A 21,352-nucleotide genomic window follows, 5' to 3' on the forward strand; every position below is an offset into this window, starting at 1 on the left:
TTTTCTTTGGACTACTGTGAAACTGGAAGTTATTCATCTATCATATACTAATCTTTACGTGTGTATAAAATATGCCTATGTGTATATGCAATGTGTTTTAAAGGCAATTCCTGTGCACTGCTTTTTCAAATGCATATTGTTATGTTTATGGTATTATGTATAGACATTACATACAGAATATTTCAAACTTTTTCTGTTGTGGATTGAAAACTAAACTTTTTAAAGGTTTCTTGAAAAGAAACTATGCCAAAACATTGATTTTCAGATAAAACAGATTCTCTCTCTTTCGGAAAGAGATTTAGGAAATCCATCCTAGACATGGAAGTCTGTCTTGTTAAAACATTGATCTATTTAATCCATTTTCACAAAAAAAACCCTTCTGTTTTATGAGATATTAGCTAACAAAACAGAATTTAAATTGTTTTTCTGAATTTTTTTTACAGCATCAGCTGCAGTACTCATATGCTTAAAATTAAGCATATATTGGTTTATAGGTTTTGGATTGATGTGCTTGTGGCATAGTCAAAAAAGGAATTTTCACACAATATATCACACATATCAAACAGACAATACCACACTATACCAAAGCAATCATTGTTTAATAATTCAGGTATTTAAATGCTGAGAAAAACTATGTTTTGTCAAATATTTTGAAAATGGAAATTCACTGTCATGCAGTTTGCTGACTGTGCTAGAGTTTAAATGTTGACATTGTAACAGAAAGAGATTCAGTTTCAGATACTTCAACTTTCGTTCCTGTAATTTAAGACCCACCACAGCTTCCTTAAGATATGTTGTAAAAATACAGCTCCTTTGAGGAAAAAAGCACAAGGAGCCATCCAGGCTAATTCAGGAGAAATAACATTTAATAACGAACTGATTGTGAAGACCCATTGACTTAACGAATGGTAAGTAGTGTATGGAGTGAAAAAGTCTTAAAGAATATCACAGGTATAGTAACAAAGTGGAAAGTCCCCAGCTGTCTTTTTTAGAGCTCCTTGGAGGTGTTTATTAACATGATAGATATCTATATGAATTTCTCTTTGCATAATCATTTCTAACGCACACAAAATCATTTGACATGGGAGTTAGAAGATGTGAAGATTGTAGATGGACATCTATTTCTTTGATTTTTAAGTGTTAATAAGGCAATAGTACATATATCTACCAGGTTACTGCTTTCCAAATTCTCCATTGATTTCTCTCCTGTTATTTCAAAGTCACCTTTATTGAGATAAGCATCTGCTACATTCCCCTGTCAGAGACAGGATACTAGGCTGAATAAACTTTCAGCTTAATCCAGTCTAGCTGTCATAAAGTCTTACAAACTGTAAGTTCCAGAAATGAAAAGGATCAAAATTATTAGTGGAGGTTCAAAAATATAATACAGTCATACAAAATAGTTACTGGCAGGACTCCTTCACTTTACAAACATATAAAATGCACTTACTTGGAGGGTGAGAAGGGGAAAAAAATCCTTCCATTAGAAAATATAGTCACAAAGCTTTGAACAAATAAATTCAGACACTGCAGAGTACACACACACGCATGCAGGCATGCACATACATACACGCACGTGTGCGCGCGCACACACACACACATGCTTAGAGTTTACACTGCATTCTTCTGATGCCATGATTATTATTTTATTTGTACACCCACCTTTACTGAACATTCTAAACAAACAATAGACAACAGTGTAAGGACTTTTTTTCCTTAGAACTGCAACAAAACAAGTCTCAACATTTTCAAAACATTCCTTTATTATTAGAAATAAATTATTTTGTATAAAAATTAGCATGCGTTGACCATTGCATTTATTTTAGCATGACCCAGGACTTAATTCAGTCAGCCGTCACAAGAAACAAACTCATCTTCTTTTACGAGTTGAACAATGTAGGACAGGAAAGGAAATTGTCACAATCACAAAAAAGTACTTACAAATATAACATCAGACATGATTTATTTCAACAGCATTTTTTTTCACAAGCTAACTATTTTTTCCTTTTGTGATTTCCTTCCTTTTGTGAGTGAACAGTTCAGAAGCTTGACACTCTGTCCCTATGTTATAAAACTGGACTTTTCCTTCTCCTGTCTCTTTTTGCCTTTTGCCTCTTGTTTAATCCTTGTCCTTTAGGAGACTGACTATTGATTTGAATGTAGTCTATTGATATTTCCAAGACTGAATTCTGGTGGTGATAAAGTCTTTGTTTGCAAGATCCCATCCTGCAGGTCTTCCAGTGAATTTCGTCCCTGCTCAGTCTGCCTGATTGCTGTAACTGACATAAGTTGTCTTGGTAGAGGAGGCTGTAAATCAAAAAATCAAAAACAAACAACAACAAAAAAACAAAGTTCAGGATTTTTAGAATCAAGAGAAGAGAAAAAGAAAAACATATTTAGCATTTGAACTCAGGTGGTGACAAACTATATTTCCAAATAAAATGGCCCATGTTCATGGAATAAAGTAAGAAAGTTTAAGCATGTATATAAGCAGTGAGTAAGTTGGATCTCAAATTCTGTGTTCTTCATAACATATCTTGTTTAGGACTTGGGGAAGCAGAGGTCAATAGAAAGGAACAATGATGAGTGGTTTTAGCATACCCGTGACAGAATTTCAACATACTATTTGTCTGGTATTATTTTGGCTGATTTCTGTACAGAATTTTTTTTTATTTTAGAGCTTTGATTTTTCCCTCTCTTCTACTGGTTGAAGACAACTTTGCAGCTGGTGGTGGGTTGTCCATCCAGAAGAAGTCTTATGCTCCTTGAAAGGAGCAAAACCTAACATGGGAAACATATCTCCAAGTTAGCAAAACTGAGTAGCTACTGCATACAGCACACGTTCTCTGGAGAGCCTTCAGACACAAAGAATCTGCACATAAGTGAGCCAGCAGAAATGCTTATGAGAGCCTAGGCTGTATTTTAGAGCTGCCCTGCTATTATGGTCTCCTTATGTTGATGGTCAGCTGATCATTTCTTCCTTTGGGCAAAGCTGATACCCCTTGTTCAGAATGAGGCAATATGTTGAGAAAGTTAAACACCTTTACTATTGTAAAAGTGAACAACTGTGAATCTTATGTGGAAGTTTGTGTCAGCTTCTAGCCCTTATATTTTATCCCTTTGCTGTAAAACATATGGCCCAAGCCTCCACTGTTGTGTTAATGTAGTGGTGGGAAGAGGGAAGTGGTGACATCAGGTCTCACAGGCAGCTCCCTAATTTTAAACCAGCTGGGTACATGGCAAATCAGACTGCTGGGGGACTGAGTATCTTTTTTGTCTCTGTAAAAAGGTCTATGTCACACTGCATAAAGAGGAATTTGGCTTCCCAAATATGTTTTATATTCCGTCTGCTACAGACATTTTCTGCTTATGATAGTGAAGACTGCAGCTGGCAGGATGAAAATAATTTGATGGCACAAAAGTTGTCTGGGCTATAGATTCAAAGATCTTAATTCTATTCCCATACCTTCCTTCCTTCCTTCCTTCAGTTTCTTTTTTTCTAAGTAGAATCCGGTGGGAACAGCTGAGATAGATAGATAGGAAAAGGATTCTTCATGCTAACTCCTAAATCCAGCCCAAGAACCGATGACTTGGGAAGAACAGGCTACAGAAACCAAGAAGTGACAGTCTCTCTCTCCTGCACCAAAGATTAAACTAAATCAAAGATTACTAAAATTGCTGCAAAATAATACTAGGTAGTATAAATAACTAAGTTTGCTGCTTGCTTTTTCTTCACGTTTTCTTCGGGTTTCTGAGCAATTTGATTCTAATATTGCATTTGCTATTTTGTAAGACACAACAGAACTAGACGATTATAATTCACATATAACTATAATTTTTGTTCCATAAGAATGATTGATCAATAGGAAGCTGCAAAACTTAATATTTAATTACTTCCACCTGTACAGGTAGCTCCAGTTCTTTGTGTCTGGAAGAGCTAATTCATGAAAGGATTGCTTTTGGCACACTAAGCAAGTCTTTCACATAATCGATCACAGTATTCTAGCACCAACATGAAATAGCTTTATTTGCATGTATTGGGACACTTGAAGCAAATATAGCCTCATTTACATCTTTCAGATCTTTGAGATGAGATGTACTGCTCCCATCTGAACTCTCCCATGCTCCCACAGCTGGATTTCTGAGAGGATTCTATTTTTTTCCTTTGGCCTGTTAAGTTCCTTCTGAAAATAATGCAGGACTACTGAAATGGCACCAAGTTCCTTAGAGCATAAAAGGATTTTGTTCCCAGCTAAGAAATAACAAATAAATGCACATCTGCAAACACTGCACACTTGGGAACAAAAGGACAGAGGGAGCAGAGCTTATTTTTTTCCCTCGCCCTGAAAATAGGCTCAAATACGTGATCAGGTTAAGCTAGTTTACCATATTACCCTGTATCAGCTGAGTTCTATGATAACTTTTCATGTGTATGTTTTTAGCCCACAGCGAGGTAACATAATCGGATTTACCACAACTCAGTAAGCTGAATTATGTGAGGACATTTGCAAGAAGCTCAAAATACAAAATAAGTAGCTACTACACCTCAGCTGATTTAGAGTAACTTGTTAATTTGCTGTAACTTTGTTGTATATTGGAGACTTAAAGTTTCGACAGAATTAATCTAGGACGAATCAAGAAACAAAAATTATCCTATTGAATTCTGAGTGTTGTTACTTTAGAAATGATAGCACAGGAAGCTAGTGTAGATAGTGGTTTGCAATGTATTAAATCTAATCTCATCTCCAAACAATGGTTTTTTACTTGATAAATATTGCAAGTGTCTTTATAGTTCACTGTAATAAACCTACAGTTCCTGTTTGGGGATCCGAAAGCTTCAGCAGCTGGTGTCCTGCTCTTTAAGACTGTTAGTATTTCATAGTAATAACATGAACCACATTTGGCAAGCATAGATGGCCAGAAAAAGTAACAGACTTGGCTCAAAATATTTCTGGGAATGAACACTCTTTTCTAGCGCCAGTTACTACATTGCTGTTGGAATGAGACAAAAAGAAAAAGAATAAAATAAAAGAGGATCTAAAGCAATTTAGATTGATTATTGTGATCTGACCTATATGCATTTAAAGTACTTGTCATTGTTATGCCTTCTGTAATTGCATCTGGATATTTTTTTTTTCATCCTGTTTCCCAGATACAATTTGTTTTCCACTGAATATGAATGTTTTTCCACAAAAAAACATGACTGTATTCACGTAGGGGACAACATGGAATAAAGTCTGTTACATGGAATAGGATGAACCAGAGAGAAAAGAGTTGTCTCTGAATGGGAAACAAAAGGAATTACCTGACCATCTCATCTTATTTCTCACCTATTTATGAGCATCGTTATCATTACCAGTATTTGTGCTTGGGAAATGGTGGGAAACACTTACTAACCACTTCTGGTATACTAGGAATAGCCTGATTTTTTGTGATCAGCTTCATAAACTATCACTGAAAAGAAAGATCTACCTCACATGGAGTCAGTGCAGGAAGAAATTTTGCAATGTTGAGAGGTTGTTACTATCAACCTAGTGAAGAGGACTTATGTAGCATTGTACACTGATAATTCACAGGAACCTCCAAAAGTTTTGACAATAACTACTTTGGCAGAAAAGGGGGAAGTTGATAAAATCCAAATGGTACAGAACAATTTTGGGGATGAGAGAAACCCATCTTGAGGCCGAGCTCAATTATATAAGGACAGCTCACTGGAGTGCAAGTAACTTGACTCTGAATTTTTGCCTATGAAACATTATGGTGCCTGGATCAAAGCCTAGTCAGGATATACTCCTAGTGAGCTCAGAATTATATAGACGTGCTACTGTTAAAATCATGTTTAGAGTACGGTAAATAAGCATTACCCTGCATACATCACACTACTGGAGAAGCAGACTTTCTTCCAATAGTAGCTGTTTCCATGAATTATGCATAATCATAGTATAAGGAATACCAGACACAGCATTTCTTAATTAGGTACACTAGATAAACATCAGATATTCAAGACTTTCTTATTAACACTCTTTCTCACCCTACTGTGGAATCTCTCCTTTGACCTTTCCTCAGAAGTTTATAATTTTCCAAACTCTGCAAAATCCACCTCTCTTTCCCTTCTGAATTTTCTTTTGGTGACTTCTGAAGATTTGAGAAATTATTGAGTTCTTCGTATTTCCACACTATTATTTGATCCACAAGGAATTTAATTGCCTTCCTCCTTTTGTCCTTTGCTATATGTCATAATCTGAAGCTATATAAACCCATAGATCAGTCTAGCAGATTTACACATTTTGAAGGGTCGTGAATTTTTCAAGTGAATTGGTTTGCACTCAGTATCTTCCATGCATCAGCAACTATAGAATGGTAAACTTATGGACTATTTTTATATAGTCTTCAATCTGGCAAACTCTGATTGAATTCAGTGGGGGGTTGCATTTTTCTGTAATAAGTACAATATTTTCTGCAAACTTGGTACTGACTTGCCTGAATGTGCTCAAGCAAAATAGTACTATTCAATCTCCTGTCAACATCATCAAGAAGTAACAAAAATTCAAAAAAAACCCTCATTTACAGTAAAATGACTGAAAAATTAGTCTTTAACTGTAACAGCTGCTGTCCATCCCATGTGACCTCTAACTCCTCAATAGAAACTGATTGTCCTTTACTACTAAGCTGCGGGGGTAAAGTTACTGGCTTTACTCATATTTTTATTATTATTGTTATTGTTATTATTATTGTTGTTGTTGTTATTATTATCGTTATCGTTATTGTTATTATTATTGCGAAGTCCAGTTTATAAGACTGTATGCCATGTGGTGGAATGGAAGCTATAACCTCTGTTCTCTTGTATACCAGAGCAATTTAGAGTTGTGGCAAGATTCAAGAACTTTTCTGACATAGGAAAGAAATTTTCCCATTACTAACCCATGACATATCAGAACATGTAATGATTAAGCTGTATATGAATTATCACAATTTTGTACCAAGATGAGTAAGACCACAACACAAACCCGGATGGGAAGCATTATTCTGGGAAGCTTTAGTACTCATGTGTTGCCATAAATGAACAAGTCAACAAATATTAAGTTAAGGTGGAAAGTAAAAAGCATTATTTTCACTTCCATATCTAACTGCAAAATAAAAACAATGATGTTAACTGTTTTCATTATATTTTTTCAACAGCCTTTGAGTTTTGAATATACAATGATGACCATAAATACACCTCATGAACTGTCAGGACATACCACGGCTGGCACTGCAATGCACAACACATCAAATTAGCACTAGCTAAAACAGATCATTTTAAAAGGATGTGGCTTTCCAAAATCTGCTTGTGTTTTTCTTTTTTTTACTAGCCTCCTGTGAAAAACAATTTGCTTGAAACAACTCAACAACTCTAGGCATTCCTGCATTCAGCAGTACATGAATTCTGACACATCTCTGGATTCATGCAGAACAAGCAACAAAAAGAATAAAGTTTATTATAAAAGAAAGTGCATTCTTGTGAACGTACATCTATTAGGAAGTGCTGCCACTCTTGACCATGGGAAAGTCTACAGATGACTTACTGTTGGTTTCAAGACTTTCACACAGTTCAGTTTTGACCTCGCCATTTGGTCTGTCATTTCCTTTTTGGGTCAGTTTGCTTTGCATTGTGGCAGCAGTCACTACAGCCTTGAAGCTCCGCTTCCGTTTTTGAACATTCTGCTCTGGATGAAAAATGATAATATAAACCTTGGGCATGTAGAGCATGCCCAGAGACACAGAAGCACTTAAACTCATGGAGACAGTAAGTGTTGTTGTCTGGATGTACATCTGGGGAAGGAAAGAAACAACAACATAAAAATCATTGTTATATTGATTTAATGTAAGAAGGAAAATAAAAAGTAATTAACTTAAAAATACTAGGTGGAAAGGGAACCAATAACACTCCTCCTTTTCTGTGCATACATCAGAAGAACCCTTGACTTTGGTTGCCTTTAATTATAGTCAAGTATGGCTGTTTCATGTTGGTTTTTTAACCTTAAGAGTAGATGGTAGAAACAACATAATATTTATTAAACTTAATTCTCATAAAAGCAATTAAGATGCTGTGGCAACCACATTTTCAGAAAATAAACAAATAGGCCTGTACAGGAAAAGAGGAGTGACAGTAGGGTTGGCCTTGTTTCATCTACTTTAATACACAGAAGCCTCTACAACAATATTCCACACGGTGATTCAGTAGTGTGTGCAGCATGGTTCAACCGACAGCAGGCATAATGCAGAATCTAATTAAATCTTTGATATACTCTGAGTTTCACTTTCTCCAAGGTGAAGCCTGAATATTCTTGAGTTCGCTGGGGGTTTTTTTGTTGCTGTTTTTAACATTCCCACCTTACTGTTGAATTCTAGTCACAATGCTCTCTTGGCACACAATAAATATATGAATATGTCACAGTCCTAACTAAGAAATCAGAAAACTGAGGAACCAGGAAATCAGATCGCAAAGGACCTCAGTCCCCTAGAGATACAAAGGAAAAATCTGACATTTCTGAATGAGTCTGTCTATTGTTTGTTACCACCTACAAAAAGAAAGCAACTCTGGTCTTCTATAGTCCCATAAAAGAAAATTACAATGATCACTCCATAAGAACAGCAGAGATAAGTTTCTATTTGGAGAAGTATTCAGATAGTATATTAGAAATACTAATTGTAGTTCTGCTCAACATTTATTTTTTCTTAGGAAATTATATTTTATTAGACATTTTATGAGACAGCAATTTTATTTTACAATTCTGTGTGGTTTGCTAAACTGAATAGGAAATCTCTCAGTAATCATGTTGTTATGCTGAAAAAGATACTGAAGTAAAACCTGTTCATTGCCTTGGCAGAGGATTCACTGACATTGTCAGGCATGATTTTAAGCACTAGCCAATACTATCACATTAACCTGGAGATAAGGTAGTAAGTCTGTCTGCAATGTCAGCTTCAGATCATCTGTTTTTATTAAGTGCCCTTGGGTAACTTGGCCCTTGGCAGAAAAGTAGAGATATAATAAACTGCTGTGCAATCACTATTATAGTTGAACATTTTTAATGTCTTTCAGCTTACAAAGTTTTTCCATTAGATACTTTCTCTTTAGAGATCACAAATAAACCGTGCTCTCACTTAAAGCAATGTTAAGTGAGAAATGTGACGTGTATTTTGGAAGCGTGGATTGTTACTCTGAACCACCTTGCAAAGTATCTGTATAATTGTACAGAAAACTGCCAGATATTACCATAAAATGAGGGATAGCCCAATCTACTCTTTAAGACAAGACTGAAAATGCTTCAAAATTTGTAAGAAAGAAACTGAACCCGCTTTCAGGGACAGCAGCAGACTGAAAAGACAATCAGGATTGTCTTCCTCTTGTGCTAAGGAAAGTTACAGGAGCAACACCCTCCTTCATTTCAATAATACATCAAGACAATACATCAGGAATTATACACAATACAGTCTTTTCTCACCCCAGTGAAATAATTCCATTCCTTTCAATCTCCAAAATGACAGTGGTGTGCCTGAAAGCAGAGCTTGACCTACATTTTGCATGAACATTTCTAATGAAAACCTCACACGGTTACATTAATAAGCAGTAGTTTTCAAACTTCTGTGGAAGGACCTCTGTGCTTGGCACGTACACATGCAAACAGCACCAAGGACATATACATTTCTCTCTGAACCAAATCGTCTGATCAATTCAACTGGTACAGCAGCGGCTTTTAAGGTTAAGCGTTGCATTAAGTGGTGTCCAAAAGCAAAAGTATTTTCGTTCCTAAAGATGCATATATTTCCTAATGGGATTTGGAAAACTGAAATCAATGCTAGTAATACCTTCAACAAACTGTAGCGCATATGAAAATTTCATTAAACGTAAAAAATCCTTTTTTGAAGCCTTACCATTTTTTAAAATCCAACTCATGGCAGTTAAGTGCCTAGCTGAGCCTCACCCATGGAATCTGTAACAATACCTGGCATTTAAATATATATATTTTTAAGTCCTTATCAAGTATCCAAGCTGCTAGGCTCATTTTTCTCTCATGGTTCAGTGTAAGAGTTAGGTGATAAAAGAGGATAAAGAACCTCTGGATGTTATAGGGTAAAATACATACATTCATGTAATAGTACTAGTCATATTAGCAACAAATACATGCATTATGGTAGATCTTAATGACCTTTTTTGTGACAAGAAGTCCCACAGTGCCAAGCTCTTACAAATACTAAAGAGAAAACATGTCTGCCTGAAGGTTTACATTCAAGTAAGCTTCATAAGTGAATCAACTCTAAATCTGATCATGCATTCACTGAAATAATAAGAGCCCATGGATTTCAATGCACTTAGTGCAGGTATTTTACATGAGCTATATCATTATATCTAATGTATTTTCTCTGGATTTAATTGAAATGATGAGCACAACAGCCTATTTAAAAAAATCCAAATCACAGATAGTTTCATGTTGTAGATTACAGTTCATATGCAGTGAGATTTATTTCTAATGATTGCTGTGTTTTTGAACAAGCCATTATAATTATTGAAACATTAAAACTAGAATGAGTTGGGAATTTTCTGACAGAGCAGTTATCAAATAGTGAATATAGTCATTAGAGGGCTTCGGCCTCAGGAATCTTGTTTTGCATGGATCACCCTTACTACTTCCTCTTTAATGAAGCTAATGAGAAAGAAGGGCTTCAAGAAGCTTGCTAGACCTTGAGTGGAAGGCTTTGAACATGTACTTATATGTACACATTGTGTGTGGTGTGCACATCAGTCTGACTCCATATGCTAATGCAATTGCATACTCAGCTGGAGAGTTTTTGTCAATGACAGTCTAGGTCTGATGCTTTTTCCTGTTAGAATAATAGAATAGTTTGGGTTGGAAGGGACCTTTAAAGGCCATCTAGTCCAACCCACCATGCAATCAGCAGGCACATCTTCAACTAGATCAGTTTGCTCAGAGCCCTGTTCAACCTGACCTTGAATGTTTCCAGGGATGGGGCACCTACCACCTCTCTGGGCAACCTGTTCCAGTGTTTCACCACCCTTATCATAAAAAATTTCTTCCTTATAGCTAGTCTGAATCTACCCTCTTTTAGTTTAAAATCATTACCCCTTGTTCTATTGCAACAGGCCCTACTTCTTTTTAAATGGTCATTTGCAGGCTGAGAGTCTCTTTATAGGACAGGAACATCCCCTGCATCTAACCTTTCCCATCTTTGGCATCCCCCTTCTTGCAGCCTGCTGAAGCACAAGTCTAGCAAACAGGATGCCACACACTTGGTTTGACTTTTGTCTGACTCTTATCTTGTTTTATCCCTGAAAGGAGGACAATGATGTTTTATGGCTGTGCATTCTGGGTACTTTTATTATTCTGGGAACGTAACTACCTGTAACTTTTACAGAATTAGCTGCTCTAAAAATCAAGAAGCAACAAAAGTAGTTCAGTTTAATAAGATATGAGGTCTGAATAATTTTTCATGTGTCTCACAGTGGTAGCTCACTCTAAGTTATAGGAGAATAAAGGTCCCTTTCTCACGATTCATGGTTACACAGAAATGAATTTCAGCACTCCTCACACTAAAATCTCTTCTGAACTACAAACTTTTTGTCCAATAAAGCCTTTCACAGATGTAACAAAGACTGCTATGTCTATTGTCCTTGTTCTTGACAGTCAGAAGATATAAGATAGGAAACTAAAATCATGGTAGAACAAGAAAAAAAAATCTTTATACTATGGAAAAACTTGAGACCTAAATACCTTCCTGTCTCCAGCCCCCACCTCAACCCCACACCAGAACTGATACAGGACTTCTTAAGTACTGTTTTCCACCTCCACAACTGACAAAAGGATCCCTGACAACAGACTGTCTCATGTCTAGATGCTGTGTACCCACTCAGACACATGATCTGTCTATTTTACAAATGACCTGGACCCTTTCCTTGTCAGAAGAATCCTACAAGCTTGGTAACATAGCCTCTGACTGCCTCAGCAGATAAAACAGATAATAGCCATGTGGATATTTAGGGATTTTCTATCTTCTACCATTGGTTCTAGGACTATGTATCTCCTTTTTTCTACTTTGAAACTTAAAATGTGACATAGTAAATATTGGGGCACCCAGAAAGGATATTTTAGAAAAACACAGGAACTCTGATGGCTTCTTCAGTTTGGAAGTACTTGAAACTGAATTGCCTCCTTGGTAACCTGAAAAATGTCTATGCATCAAAGCAGGTGTGTGCACCGAATTGTGCCAGTGCAGATAGCTGAATGACTACCTCTCAGCTAGACTTCACTGATTAGAACTGAAATATCCCCCAAGTCCCCAGTAGTGTCCCATCAGTTTGGTGCTTGCAGAGGCAATGTCATGCACACAGCATGCCTTGAGTTCAACACAAACCAATCACTTTCATTAGAGAAAAAAAAATAGTGGTAATGTCACAACTTTTGTCCAGATTGCTTCCTTGGTCTGTGTCCTCCCCTACTTTCACACACATACAGGCTCTCTTCAGAACTGCTGGTTTTCTCATGCTAGTTATTTTTCTTTTCTACTCAGTTTTAATAGGCCAAATATTGGGTACCTCCCACCCAGCCTGTTCCCTAACCTGGTTTTAATAGTATATCCTGGATAGGTGGGAATACGGCTATTGTGATTTCTTGAGTGAATTGAATCTAAGTTTTCCAGTTTTTTGTGCAAGTTCTCTAACTGCTAGTGGTTGTAACAGAGAAGATGAACCAGTCCAGCAGTTAGTGAAGTGCTAAACCACAGAGAGAAGGCTTGGTACATCTCAAGCTATCGGGGTGCCTAGTGTAGATCCAACTCAGCTACTTACACTCCAAAGAGAAGTAGATGTTTAAAAGATGCAGCTGGTCTAATGTCTCTTATTGGCTAATTCTATACAATTTGCCCTTTAGAATGGCCTTTGTCTGCAGGCTAAAGAAATAGCCTTGGTATCAAATACTGGAGTCTGAACCATCCTGCTGAGACAGATATACCCAGATAGACACTCTTGAACGTGTCCCAGACTGCCAGTAACAGAGAAGAAGATTGAATTATAATTTAATTTTTCCTTTATCCTTGTTACCAAATACTTTATGTCTCTTATGTGAATCTTCTCAGCTCCTTCAGCCAGTTTCATTCTTTAAGGCTAGAATTGCAGCAAGCTTCATTTCCCACAAGAGTTTTTTGTTCTCATTCCCTCCTGCCACTCTTGCCTTCACTCCCAGCTGTTGGAAGCCTTTACCAGATCATTTATAGCCAGAAGATAAATGGGACATCATAAAATAAAGATACATGCCATCTATCCACAGGCATCCCACAGATGATTGGGAAAGACAGCAAAATGGGCCCACTCCATTTGTGGTGGAGAGAGAACGAGTCTTTTTAGTCTCAGTAAAACACTGAAAGCATTTATAGCCATCCTCCCTCTGCTGCAGAATATAGAGGGCTTAGAAAAAGACTGTCCATTTCTTCTTTTAAAGTCATGCACATGCCAGAACACTACAACTGCTTTTGCATGTGTTGCTGCTTGCTAAAGATTTGACAGGATGACACCACTTATGGTTTCACAGTTGTGTTCACAAATCAGAAAGAAACACCATGCAATGGATTCCACACCAAAAATCAACATGGAAAAGGCTGACTGCAGGCAAATATATTTGAAAGCAGGAGAGTAAACAGGGAGGTAACAATGCTAGCAAGCTGCCAATAAGTAACAAAAGGATTCATGCTTCTCTGCAGAACCTCCATCCCCATAAACTTACACCTACAGATTTTTATTGCTTTCAGTGCACAACATACTTTTCTGTCTGGACCTGTGGGAAGAAAATTCATCTTTTCTTGAAGAAAAACATTACAGGTGCAAGACAGTCGTCATTTTGCTCATATAACAAGGTTATTTGCCAGGTATAAGATAAACTTCATGGAGTGAGTCTTCTTCAGACATTTGTTCAGTTAGAAAACATGGGGAACTACTTAACATATATTTTTTAACCTTTTAAAAACATTCCTTACCAAACTATCAATTAAAATGAGGATTTGAGAGAAAAAGTCAAAGCCTTTTCACAAACATGAAAGTACAAGATTCATTAGGTTATTATCTCAAGCAGTAAATGTAGACTGTAATTCTGTACATTGCAGAGAAAACTGAGAAAACAAATCCTCTTTATTTTCATCTGTACACTTCAGCTGCCTTCAGAAACTTTAAGAGAAAGGAAAGATCTACTAATGGATTTCAAACTAAACGTGTGCCAACTTTAAAAAGTATGAACTTTCATGAAAGCGTGGATGCGAGAGGAGCTATAAAAGCTTGTAGCCTCGGTAGAACATGTATATACCTGCATTTCAGAAACTGAATTATGGCAATAATTTCACTGTTCATATTTTCCACTTAAGTCTAACTTTGACCTTTCCTGCAATATTTATAAGTATTCCCTTTCTTCCCATAAATTATTTTATGGAAAGAAAGGAATGGCTTTACTAGGTCTTTTTTTTTTAGCATTGTATTTATTATTTTAAGGTAAGTAGCTACAGACAACTCAGAATTGTCAACTGCTCATTGGAAATGGTATGTTCCACAACAGCACACTGCAAAGTTTGCATTGCATAGTTTTCCCTTCAAAGTGTTTTTTTCACCACATGTCCAAAACTAGCCTTAGTTCATCCAAACATTTTCCAGTGATTTCTCAATACCTGATTTTACCACAGAGGTAGAGTAGGACAGCTGTATCCCAAACAAAGACAAGCTGAAACTCAGATAACAGGAACTTGAAGACATTCACTTCACCAAGCCTTGCTATCTGCCCTGTCATTTGGGAACAACTTCTCCTTGGACCAGTAATGGTTGTCCAACTGTGTGTATTTCTTCATCTCATTTCCTAACAAGACATAATTGCTTTGTCACACGGAGGGTATCAGGATACCACTGTAATGTATCAAATAAAAAGAGGAATAGTTGATCTATGGGGCTGGGCAACAACTAATATAAATATAATACTCCACCACTATGTCTATATAGTAGAAAATGAAACAATGCTATGGTACAGGCCTGGACACTAGAACTTTTAAACTGTTAAACTGTTAGAGCACTCCTAGCATGAGTGGGCCTGGGCCAAATCACACTCTCCCAAACCCTTGCCAGGAGTTTGCCCACAGTTTGGGACAATTCCTGCTATGTAACGTTGATATACCCGTGCTATTCTTGATGAGAGATTAAAGATTTTAATGTTATAAATCTAGTGAGACAACTGGCTTCATGGTCTGTGAATATTCTTGACAATGTATAGTTTCTATTTTAGATAGAGCCTAAGAGGACAACACAGGAGACATTCATGCAGACCAAGGGATGAATTGATTGAGAGCAGCTCTGCACAAGACAGACATTGACCTGTTAGAGTGGGTCCAGAGGAGGACCACGAAAATTATCAGAGGGCTGGAACACCTCTCCTATGGAGAGAGGCTGTGAAAGTTTGGATTGTTCAGTCTGGAGAAGTCAAGGCTCTGGGGAGACCTTATTGCAGCCTTTCAATGTATAAAGGGGGCTTATAAGAGAGGCAGAGAGAGACTTTTTACCAAGGACCATAGTGACAACACAAGGGGCAACAGTTTTAAACTGAAAAAGGGTAGATTTAGATTGTATAGAAGGAAGAAATTCTTTACAATGAGGGTGATGAGACACTGGAACAGGTTCCCCAGAGAACTTGTGGATGCCACTTCATTGGAAGTGTTCAAGGTCAGACTGGATGAGGTTTTGAGCAACCTGATCTAGTGAAAGATGTCCCTGCCCATGGCAGAGGGATTGGAGTAGGTGACCTTTAAAGGTCCCTTCCAGCCCAAACCATTCTATGATTCTATGATTCTATGATTTATTAGAACATGGTACTTTCTCAACATGGCGGACATTAATGGAAGTTGTAATTTCTATTGGTAAATGTCACCTCTAACCATAAAATTGTAGAAAATTGGCTTTTTTTGCCTATTTTAATTACTTCCATTTGTTCCTTCCTCCTCCCTTTGTTTCAGTATACAAGTTTCAGATGCTTTAGCCCTTCTGTAATTGCTACATTTGAAAAAGCTTTCTGTTGATGTGTAACCCCTGTAGACCTAGTCTGTGGTTTTACAGATAACATCACAGAACATTGGCAACAGAAATTATGATGTTTTGTGGCAAAAGATGGAGAAGATTAGACTGAAACAAGTGTTGCATTATCAAATATTCTGCTCATTGGGAATGAGCAACATTTTTGAAGAGAAAAAAATGTTCAGCTTTACTTCATCTGCAACACTTATTACGATGTTTTATTAAGAACAGTAATAAACTAAAGTCTGCTTCTTTACTGTGATCCATCCTCAGGACATAGGTCTCATGGAAAATGCTAGGCACTGCCTTGCAACCTTTGAAGTAATTTAAAATATAATTAGGTAATTTGATTATTTTTTCTTCTCATAGGTTAGGTATCACACTATCATACAGCTTACATATACCACAGCACACAATTTGTTGCAGTATTATGGTTTTTAAAGCACCATGTGATCCATTCATCTCACTAGCTTTACTATAAATAGAGCCACAGTAGTCAACCACTGACCAAAGACCAATCTATACTACATCTGTTGTAATGTGCATCTCTGTCCTGATATGCAGGAGTACTGAACTCCAAAAGCTCAAATAGAAGGTAGGTATTCACAATTTGTAAAACTAAGCTAAGAAATATCCAAATACCAGTAAAAATAAGTCAATATTAAATAGCCATATTGGAAAAAGTCTGCGCTGCATGGAAATCCTGAGGAAGGAGATTATTTAAAAGTAGTTCATATGTTATACATTAATTAAATCTTCAAAATAATGTAGAAGTAGGATTTTTATGGTATATTGTGTTACACTTAAGATCTATTTATAGGCAAAATGCCAAGCAAAGAATTTATTGTTAGTCTAATTAAAATATTAACAGCCTAATCAAAACTATAGCAAATATTATTATTAATAATACTATAATAATACTATAATGATACTAGCTTTTGCTGTTCAAATTATTTAATTATTACAGGAAAAGCACATTAATAATGTAGTTAAATCTGTTATATATGAACTTCTGAGTATCATCAGTCCCTTTTCTCCAGTAGTACACACCCTGTCCATGCTCCTCTGGTTCCTAAAGGCAACAGATTCAGACCTCTGCAAGAAGAATGGAGGGAAGGGGAATTTATATTGAGTTGTCAGCATCCCAAGTCCGTCACCAGGTGAAGGTACACGATGTTGATGGCTGGTGTTCCCTCCTCTTTAGTCTTGGGTCCAGCTGAGGTTACTGTTACACATTTTCTAACACTATGTGCTTATTTCATCTTTTTAAAAATGAGTTCCCATCTACAGCCAGTCTACCTCTACCCATTAACTGCTTATTAATTTAAATTAAAAGTCCCAGTTACTTTGTTACTGAATGGCTTCACAGGTTTGTTAGAGCTTTACCATACAGTATTCAGAGAGCTAAGCTGAAACAAGTTAGGCAATAGTCTCCTGACTGCTGGACAGTTGGTATCACGACTAACACAAGCTCAGGACACAAGCCAAAATATATCCCAAAAGCCCACATTGACAGGTTAATATAAAGCCTGTAGACTTTTCCTAGTAACAAAAAAACATATTTATTGGGCTACAGCTGGGTACTCTGTACAACGGTGAATTTCAACCTTATTTCCAATTTTATTTAATAAAAAACATCCTTTTTTATAAGATTTCCAGAGATTTTCTACCAGAGATGTAGTCCAGCGTTCAAATCACTTTCATACTCCTTTCAAATACTTATAAAATGTAAACCCGTTAAGTCAAATGCATTCTGATTTACACAACTTAGATCAATTCATCTAGATAAGATGCAGCACAGTTTAGAGAAACTTTGGTTTTGCACTTTTATAATTTTTAGTAAAATTGGTTTTGTATAAGATGCTTATTATTAATTCAGTCTTCAGGTATCTACTTTGAATGCAGATTGTATTTGCCTTCAGGCTAAATCAACTAGCAAATGTGGCAAGTGGACAACTATTCAAAAATGAATTCATGTAGATTGGCACATCTTCAATTATAATCCATTTGAAAACAGAAAATATGGAATCTGACATTTTGGAAGACTCAAAACTCAAGGAGCCAATTGGCAGCCCCAAAATTGTCACTTTCATATGCATAATTGTCCAGTGATGGAAAAGGGAAAGAAAGAAATCTGCCTTACAGAGAACTGAGAAAAGATGTTACCAGGATAAAGAAAAAAGTGTGGCTTGGACTTAATTCATACTCCAGGATTAAAATAAAATCTGAATGGTTTGCTATAACACAGAGAGAGCATTGTTGTTCACTAACACATTCTTATAACTAGAATATATTGCTGAGTAGAAAGCGATCTTTTTTCTTGTCCAGACTTGAAATTTATACAGTATTATGATTCTGTTACAATCCTGTCTTTTTTAAATGACCAATACTGACAGAAGATCTGTTTCCTATATTCACAAAACATAGAAAAAGATTAACCTTAATTGCTGGTTTATTATGCTATTGACTACATTTCAGTTTCTGTTTTCCAAAGTCTTTTAAATATGCATTATACCTGAGCTAAAGAGATAACTCTACTCTAGAAATACTATAAAGCAACCTCTAACTCTGTAATAATTAGCTTGCTACTGGGTTTAGTTTTAAAATGTGTTTATTTATTTAGCGCACACGGCTTAAGTGTCAGAGTTCAAGTACCTGATAGAGACAAATATTAAGTGAAGTACACTTGTTCAGAAGATAATTTTATTTAGCATCTTCAAGCAGGGCATAATTAAGTTACTCTGTCATACAAAATGATGGAGGCTTAAATAAGTAACAGCTGGTTACCCCAATGGCTGTACAACTGCAGGGCAGCCTTTGGCAGGAAAAGCTGTGCAAACACTACCAATACATTATGCTAATGGGAACAATGTAATGAGCAAGGAAGCAGCTAAAATGGAAAGAAAAAAAAGAAAAACAAAAAATCAAACAAGTCCCTTCAGCCCTTAGCACACATTTCAATTGCAATTTGTGAACAGCAATCTTACAAAGGCTGTACTCAAGTACTAGCCTTATCTAGAAATGTTTGCTGAGTCCATTCCTTATGTCAGAATAAGTTTAACGACAGCAGGATGAATCCACTGATGGCCGATCCCTTGACTTCAGTGAATTTACACTGAATTGCTCCAACAGGTGAATTGAACAAAACACATAAACTAATAAAAATATTTTTTCATTAAATTTCTCTCTGATCTTTTAGAAAAATAAATTAACTAAACTGCAGTATAAGTGGCCAAAATTAGACTTAAAAAGATGTGCATTATAAAAGTGTTTCCTCCCTGTTACTATTAATCTCTAAAGGTTTCACTTGAGTGCTTACTTGCCTTGGTGTCACTCTGGGTTTCTTTGTTCCGTAATTCATTGTGACACTGCTCCAGCAGAGTTTTTGTGTCAGATTTCACTCATTGCAGAAGGCCACTGTGAATTCCCTACCTAGCTCTGGAGCAAGACCCACTAACCTGAACTGGATTTTAGAACCGGGTACCAGGTTCCTAGCTGCAGTGCAGAGGGTATGTTACATGCCATACACGATACGTTCTGTGCTGCATCTAACCCACAGCCCTTTCAAAGTCCACTCCAAAAGGACTTACAAAATAGGACTTCTCAAAATAAGTCTTTTCAAATAAGACTTTTGAAAGAGCCTATACTGCTTTATAATCTAGGCCAAAACCCATAATCTAGATTAGTCAAAACAGAAGCAAAGGACAGGGATTACCAGGGATTCAGACAACAACCTGGAAAAGTTTAAGGACAGAGCAGAAACTGGGGGAGAAGAAACACCTTAAGAGCAATTAGTTTATAAACTGTTGGAGGCAATAGGAATACAGAGAGGAGTCTCTAACATACTTTTTCCCTTGTATTTTTCATATGTAAGTATGACCCACACTACTGCTGAAATGCTGGTGACTCACTAACCACACACAAAAGAATCTGGTGCATATTGAAAATTATCATCTTAGGCAAAAGTCTAATATGAACAGCAACAAAATAAAAAATCTTAAGCAATATATTTACATTATCTACATTAGGAAGTGCACAGAGACAGAACACAGAGCAACTGTCCCTGCTCCACAGCCTTGGTTATCTAATTTTACATAAGGAATGTCAAAAATATGTCAAATAGTAGAAGACACTTATTTGATAGAAACTATGGGAGTACAAGCAATTTAGCAAGAAGAACTTTGCTTTGGGACATTTCATGTCCCTCTGTGATGGCACATGATTGCTGTACAAACCTGGACAGATTCATTTGTGCTGGCTACCAACAATGTTTTTATTGGTTTCTAGTTATGTGGCTTTGCATGCTCTGAATTTCACTTTGGCAGTCTTTCTTTGAGCTCCGATTAATGCATATATACAAAATCTCAGCTCTTTTCCCTCAGTGTCTGTGCACCTGTCATCTCAAGTGACCTCAGTACACCAATTCAGAAGAGAAAGGGAAGAACTATCACCTCTTTTAGGCTATGCAAAAGCTTATCTGGTTTCTATAAGCATTCTTATTATGTTCTTCCTCGAGAGCAGAACTGATAAAAACTCACCATTATTTCACGTCTGTCCAGGTGCAGATTTACCAAAGGGAAAAAAGGTATGTCAGGGCAAACATATCTTCATTTTCGCCATTGAATTACCTCAATAGCATAGCCTTGTCATGGCTTTAGTTTGCCTTTTGCCTCCCTATGACCCATGTTTTGACACATTTTCATTACAATACAGATATCTTCTTGCTCAACAGCTCCATCTATCAGATACAGCAGATCTTTACACCCAACAAGCAGTTGCATCTGTCAAATAAGGGTCAAGCACGGAAAGAGAGGTGGGGCATATTCTTAACCTGAAGAAAGTTCTGCGCTAGGGCATCTGTTTAGTGCCACAGGACTAGTGCCAATCCACACACATGGTTGTTCCTGCAGGCACGGGTAGGACTGTCTTATGAGCCCATACACAGCCTATGCCATGTACAACAGACTGTCATGTGAAAAAACACATCATCAGTTCTATAATTTCAGCCTAACCATACTTCTTTTCAAGCCCAATCCTGCTATTGCACTACATGGTTCAATCCAGACACACGGACTGCGACCCAAATTGCCTCGTTTCTTCTGGATGCATGTATCCTTATTTTACATATAATGTCATATCATGGCGTGGAGTCCTGATGCTTCATCATCTGAACTAGTATCTGTTCAGAGTTCTATAGCTCCCATCTGAAGTGCATGCCTGGATTTCCTTTGTATGGAAACTTTCCTGGGTGAGGGATAA

General features: G+C 36.8%; 1 protein-coding gene across 1 annotated transcript in view; it reads right to left on the minus strand.

Moving 5' to 3' along the window:
• Window positions 1-7,515: 7,515 nt before the first annotated feature.
• The window catches only part of GRM8 (glutamate metabotropic receptor 8), a gene marked incomplete at both ends in the record, with an annotated part of 334,734 nt that continues 320,897 nt past the window's right edge, over window positions 7,516-21,352 (minus strand). Inside the window, one exon of the mRNA XM_082308444.1 lies at window positions 7,516-7,812. Within this exon, the coding sequence (XP_082164570.1) occupies window positions 7,516-7,812 (297 nt within the window). The remainder of the gene's footprint in view (window positions 7,813-21,352) is intronic.

The sequence above is a fragment of the Platalea leucorodia genome (assembly GCF_965183815.1).
Source record: "Platalea leucorodia genome assembly, chromosome: 4".
NCBI classification, from domain to species: domain Eukaryota; kingdom Metazoa; phylum Chordata; class Aves; order Pelecaniformes; family Threskiornithidae; genus Platalea; species Platalea leucorodia.